Genomic DNA, 6919 nt, shown 5'->3' with positions numbered 1-6919 from the left:
TTTTTGAGACAGGGTTTCCCTGTAGCCCCAGCTGTCCTGGAACTCACTATGTAGACCAGGCTGGCCTTGAACTCACAGGGATCCACCTACCTCTGCCTCCCGAGTGCTGGGATTAAAGGCGTGTGCCACCACGTCCGGCTTAAATTTTATTTTTTTAATTTGTTATTTTTATTCTATGTGTATGAGTGTATTGCCTGCATGTATGTAAGTGCACCTACGTTGTGCAGTGCCCGAGATGGTCAGAAGATGTCGGATCCCTTGGAACTAGGGTTATGGATGGTAGCCGCCATGTGGGTGCTGGGATTTGAACCCAGGTCCTCTGCAAGAACAGCCATCTCTCCAGCCCCTTAAAATTTATTTTTATTCATTTGTGCATGCCCATGTGTGCTTATGTGGGCTGGTGTGGGCTGGATGGTGTGTGCCATGTCAAGCCTGTGATGGTCAGAGGATAACCTTTGGGAGTCAGTTCTTTCCTTCCATTGTGCGTTGTGGGGTTCAAACTCTCAGGTTGTTAGTCTTGAGTGGCAAACACTTTCACCCAAGGATCATCTTGCTGTCCTCACTTTGGTATTTAAATTCTACTGAAAACATTTAAAAGAATAATGTTACAGCTTATTGGAAATTCTTTTTTGTTTGTGTTTGTTTTTGAGATGGCCTCTGTAGGTAGCCCAGGCTGGTCTCAAACTTTCAGTACTGCTTGTTTCCTAGTGCTGAGATAATGGGCGCACAGCTCTGTACCTGTTTTCTTCAGCATGCCTATATGCTGTTAGCATTCATTAGAAATTTTCTCTGAGCCAAGCACTCTTCAGATCACTTTAATGTTTTATCTCTTTTAATTCTCATTATCTCCCTGTAATTAGCTAATTTAAATTTGAGGAAACTTGGGTATAGGGAAGCTAAGTAACTTGCTCATAATCAGACTACTAATAGTAAAGCCAAAATAAGAACCTGGTCTGGTTCAAACCCTGTCACTTCACTTATGTATCACACTGACCCAATTTTTTTGGTGAAATCAGTGCAGTGTTCAATAGGGCTGTTGTTCCAAGTCCTGGCTGAGTATCAGATTCAGGTATAATTTATTGTTGGTGGTTTTCAGAAAAGGTCTCACTATCTAGCCCTAGCTGTTCTGGAACATACCATGAAGAGCAGGCTGGACTTGAGTTTGTGGCGATTGTTCTGTTTCTGCCTCTGGAATGCTGGAATTACAGGCATGGGCCACTATGGCCAGCTCAAATTGTTCTTGTTGGTGTTTTTTATTTAGTTTTAAATATTTTATTTTTTATTTTATGTGTGAATGTTTGTATATATGTGCATGTGTGTGTGCATGCGTGTGTGCGTGTGCATGCAGTGCCCACAGAGACCAGAAGAGGGCATCAGACCACCTGGAACTGGTGTTATGCATGATTGTTGGCTACCATGTGGGTGCTGGGAACTGAACCTGGGTTATCTGCAAGAACAGCCAGTGCTTTTAACCATCTCTCCAGCCCTGGTATGTATATCCTTAAGTCTCTCATTAGATTTGGGTAGAAAGCACTAGGAGAGTCAGTGCTGTGAGAGATTCTAATTTGTTATGTGGCGAAATGCGGACTGATGAAGAAGACAGTATGCAGTTGTATCTACCTCCTGAATTCTACCTTCTGGCTGCCCAACTTCATTCCCACTTGTCCCCAGGCATTTCTGCTATGGTTGGGCAAGCCGTGTGCAGCACCTGTGGAAGGCCTGGTCTTGCTCTCGTATCTGTATTTGTTTCACCCTTCAGGACTTTGCTTATGTTGCTTGTCCTACCCAAAATGTCACACACATGCGTGAATGATCTGTTAATTTTGTTTTTGTATGTATATGCATATGAACATGTATGTGCAGGTGTGCATGCCCATGCATGTAGGTGTAGAGACCAGAGGTTGATCTGAGTGTCTTCTATGGCTCTTCACCTTTACACGATTTTTTTTTTTTTTTTTTTTTTTTTTTTTTGTGACACGGTCTCTCACTAAACCTGGGGCTTACCATCAAGCCCCTGGGATTTGCTGTAGTCTTTGGCCCCCAACCCCCAGTACTAAATGTGATTATACCATACCCAGCTTTGACATGGGTGCTAGGGATCCTAACTAAGGTTGCATAGCAAGCAATTTACCAATTAAACCATCTCCCGGCCCTGCCCCCACTGGTTTTTTGTTTGTTTGTTTGTTTGTTTGTTTGAGGCTGGAGCTCATGTAGGTTAGGCTGGCCTCAGACTTCCTATGTGGCCAAGGATGACCTTGAACTCCTGATTCCCCCCCCCCTATTTCCCAAGTGTTGGGATTATAGGTGTGTACTGCTATGCCCAGCAGGTCTGCTCATTTTCAAGAGAACTGAAGTGTCTCTTCTGTTTTCTTCATGAGTCCTCTCACCACTCAATAGTCTTTTGAGGGAGAGCTTGAGCTTTCATGTCCTGCCATTGTGGGAGAAGAGCTGTCTCCCTGTGGAGATCTGGGGGTGGGAATTAATCTTATGCATATCTGTTCTCCACTGCTGGGCATATAGCTAAGACACATCAGCCTAGATTACATGACAGCTGTAGAAATCTTAAATTTTCTAAAAAGCATTGAGCATATAAAATGTGTAATTTTACACTGAGAAAGTTATACCTCAATAAAGCTGGTAAAAAACTCCATGTCAGTCTGATACTCAGGATGTATAACACTTGGTTGCTTTCATACTATAAATATGTGGATATGTCATATTAGGTATATATTCTTCTCGCTGTCTTTACAGGAATCTTACGACCCCTGAATATTTTGGCATCTTCAACCTACTGGAACTGTGCCAAGAATGCCTGTCTTAATTCTGCACTGAGAACTATTCATTTTAGACATATTCAGACACCAGTTGTTTCTGCTGCTCCTGGACTTGTCACATCTCTCAGAAACCTGACATGTGGGCATACTGCAGCAGTATTTAATAGGTAGAGTACATTTCAATAAACATAATCTTTAAACAAAATTTCTAAATTAATCGTGCCTAGGCTGGAGATATTCAGTGGTAGAGTGCTTGCCTAATGTGTGAGGCCCTCGCTTCACTTCCCACCACTGCAAAATAAATAAAATATTTGTGTGGGCAAGAGGTTTTAGAAGTAGATGCTGTTCTTTCCCTGTCTGTGGTTTATTATGCACACTTTGCCTGATTAAGGATGAGAATGTGATTGATGCCCTAGATGCCAACAACAGGAACTAGACAAAACACACTTTCTCTCTCTTTCTGGGGTGTGTGTGTGCGTGTGCATGTGTGTGTGCACGTGCGCGTGCATGCGTGTGTGTTTGTGTGTGTGTTTCTCTGTGTCTCTCTCACCTCTTTCTGCCTCCCCCTTTCACTCTCTTTGTCTTGATAGGTCTTTCTGTGTAGTCCTGGCTGGCCTAAAAATTGCTATGTAGACCAGGCTGGCCATGAATTTGCAGTGACCCTACTGCCTCAACCTTCTAAGTGGCAGGGTTGCACTATTATGCCCTCCTTTAAAAAAAAAACAAACAGATTTATTTATTTATCTTTATGTATTTGTGTGCGCCTGTATGGGTTTATGGGTACATTTGTATGTAGAGCCTACAGAGGCCAGAAGAGGGTGTTGGGTCCCTTATAACTGGAATTGCAGATGGTTGTGAGCTGTCATGTGCGTACTGGGAACCAAACCCTGATCTTCAACAAGAACAGTATGTACTCCCATCTCTGCAGCATACACCCCCATTTTTTTAAAATAAAAAGTATTATCTTTATTTTATGTGTATGAGTGTATTGTCTGCATCTGTGTAAGTGTAACCATGTTGTACAATGCCTGTCGAGGTCAGAAGAGAGTGTTGGATTCCTTGGAACTGGAGTCAGGGATAGTTGTTAGCCTCCATGTGGGTGCTAGGAAGCAAATCTGGGTCCTCTGCAAGAGCAGTCAGTGCTCTTAACCACTGAGCCATCTCTCCAGCATCCCCTACCCCCCTTTTCTTAAACTTTTACAGTGCTGGGAGGGAGCCTAGGGCCTTGTGCATGCTAGGCACGTGCTTTACCAGTGATCCCCACCTCCACCCCTAGAGCTCATTTCTGATGTTTTACATGTGATTTCCAGGTAGAAGCTGTCAGACAACCCAAAGATCAAACAAGATGCTTAGGTTATATGACTGAGCTTAGTTTATATGGCTTATATGGCCAACACATACTCAGTTAAGCACCCCTTAGATACCCAGAACTGTACTTAGCAGAAAAAACACAAAGATAAACAAGTTAACGTTCTCAAGGAGTTTATAGTTTGGTGAGCAGATGGATACGAAATTGGGTGATTAAAATATAGTAGGAGACCGGGTGTGGTGGCGCATGCCTTTAATCCCAGCACTCAGGAGGCAGAGGCAGGCAGATCTCTGTGAGTTCGAGGCCAGCCTGGTCTACATAGCGAGTTCCAGGACAGCTGGGGCTACAGGGAGACCCTGTCTCAAAAAGACCAAAAAATAAATAAATAAATAAAATATAGTAGGATAAATTCTTTCATAGGGATTGAGGGGAGGGTTTTATTTTTGGTGTTATGGAATTGAACCTTAGGCGTTATACATGCTGAGGCTCTACCACTCCTAGTAGGGTGGATTTTGGAAGACTTGCAGTTGGGATAGTTGCTATTCTTATCTGTCCTTAGCGACAAGGATCACTTGAAGCAGTGTTGTATATTCAAAGTCAGCATAACTCACTATTTTTTTTTCTTGTTGTTGCTGTTTTTTTTTTTTTTTTTTTTTTTTGTTCTTTTTGAGACAGGGTCTCTCTGTAGCCCCAGCTGGCCTGGAACTCGCTTGTAGACCAGGCTGGCCTCAAACTCACAGAAGTCCATCTGCCTCTGCATCTGCATCTGCTGGGATTAAAGGTGTGTGCCATCATACCTGGCTCACTTCTAAGCACTGTGCAGAAATGGATTTCATCCTTGGTCTGATTGCTGAGTTTTTAAAACTGTATTTTAGAGTGGCCCCCTTGGCTCCCAGTATCCTGAAGCTGCCAGTCAGAACTGTAACATACTGCAGCACACGGAAAGGCAAGAGAAAGACTGTAAAAGCTGTCATCTATCGCTTTCTTCGACTTCATTCTGGCCTTTGGCTAAGGAGAAAGGTGAGTCTTTGTACTGTTACCTGATTGAAAAAGACAGAAAATTAGGATGCAGCAGAATTCGGGGAGCCTGGTCATGCCATGTGTTCTCCCATCCTGCTGTAGCTCTTACAGTGCTATGCCAGGTACCAGCTTGGCAGGCATCTGTAAAGCCAAGAGCAGAAAGGGCATCAGCATGAGTAAGCTGAAACATTCGTCACAGTGTAGGACAGCCTGAGTTTCTGTTGGAAGGGCTGCAAGGGTCTTCCCATCTTATAAACAATCCAAAATTCATAGAGAACTTTGTCCATCAGGACTCTCTGCTCATGTCTCCTCGCAACAACCTTGTGGTAGATTCTACACTAGTCAGCAATAGCTCAGGCCATCATAAGTAGCTACTCTGAAGTCATAATAGTTCTTTCTGAACCATTAGAGGTACTTCCACCCCTTTGCTATCATACCAGCATACTAGCAAGAATATATATATATATATGGTTTTTAAAAAATATTATTTTTATTTTTATTTTTTTATGTGTATGGGTGTATTGCCTGCATGTAAGTAGGTGCTTCTGTGTTGTACAATGCCCAAGGAGGTCAGAAGAGGGCGTTGGATCCCCTGGAACCGGAGTTACAGACAATTGTTAGCCACCATGTGGGTGCCGGGAATTGAACCTGGGTTTTCCGCAAGAGCAGCCAGTGCTCTTAACTGCTAAGCCATCTCTTCAGCCCCCTAGAATATATATATTTTAATATTTTATTTGTTACTTTTATGTGTATGCATGTATTGCCTACATGTAGGTAAGTGCACCTGTGTCCTGCAATGCCTGTGGAGGACAAAGAGGTTGTCAGATCCACTGGAACTGGAGTTACAGATAGTTGTTAGCTGCCATATGGGTGCTGGGATTCGAACCCAGATGTTCTGCAAGAACAGTCAGTGTTCTTAACAGCTGAGCATCTCTCCAGCCCCTACCAAGAATATTTTTAAAAAATAAATTTAACGTCTTTAATCCCAGCACTTGGGAGGCAGAGGCAGGTGGATCTCTGTGAGATCGAGGCCAGCCTGGTCTACATAGTGAGTTCCAGTTGGGGGTGCTGGGAAACCTTGTCTCAAAAAACCAAAAAAAAAAAAAAGTATTCTTATTAGGTAGGGGACATGCATCTAAAAAAAAAGTATTCTTATTAGATAGGGGACATGCATATAAAGTATTCTTATTAGATGATAGGGGACGTGTATGTAAAGAATTCTTATTAGATAGGGGACATGCATGTAAAGTATTCTTATTAGATGGATGGAAGGAGAGAACCCTCAGAACCTATATAAAAAGTGGAAAGAGAGAATCGACTCTAAAAGTTGTCCTCTGACCTCCACATGCACACTGTGGCATGTCCCCTACCTAATAAGAATAGTTTTTTTGTTTTTTTTGTTGGGGGGTGGGCGAGTTGAGACAGGGTTTCCCTGTAGCTCTAGCTGGCCTGGAACTCGATAAGTAGACCAGGCTGGCCTTGAACTCACAGAGATACACCTGCCTCTGCCTCCTGAATGCTGGGAGTAAAGGCGTTAAATTTGTTTATTTATTTTTGGAACTCGATAAGTAGACCAGGCTGGCCTTGAACTCACAGAGATACACCTGCCTCTGCCTCCTGAATGCTGGGAGTAAAGGCGTTAAATTTGTTTATTTATTTTTTAAAATATTTTATCGCCGGGCGTGGTGGTGTATGCCTTTAATCCCAGCACTTGGGAGGCAGACAGGTCTCTCTGATATCAAGGCCTCCCTGATCTACACAGTGAGTTTCAGGCCAGTTGGGGCTACATGTAAATGCTTTATCAAAACAAAAACAA

The 6919-nt window shown here is 43.0% G+C and overlaps 1 protein-coding gene across 1 annotated transcript in view; it reads left to right on the top strand.

The window, feature by feature from the left end:
- Positions 1–6919, top strand: part of Mrpl35 (mitochondrial ribosomal protein L35) — a 12375-nt gene that overhangs the window by 3341 nt on the left and 2115 nt on the right. The window contains exons 2-3 of the mRNA XM_008836739.3: positions 2752–2941; positions 4959–5103. Of these exons, the coding sequence (XP_008834961.1) occupies positions 2752–2941; positions 4959–5103 (335 nt within the window). The remainder of the gene's footprint in view (positions 1–2751; positions 2942–4958; positions 5104–6919) is intronic.

Source organism: Nannospalax galili, unplaced genomic scaffold (assembly GCF_000622305.1).
Source record: "Nannospalax galili isolate Female #2095 unplaced genomic scaffold, S.galili_v1.0 scaffold138, whole genome shotgun sequence".
Lineage (NCBI taxonomy): Eukaryota > Metazoa > Chordata > Mammalia > Rodentia > Spalacidae > Nannospalax > Nannospalax galili.
The sequence above is the reverse complement of the archived record's forward strand: the minus strand, read 5'-3'. Positions and strand labels throughout refer to the sequence as shown.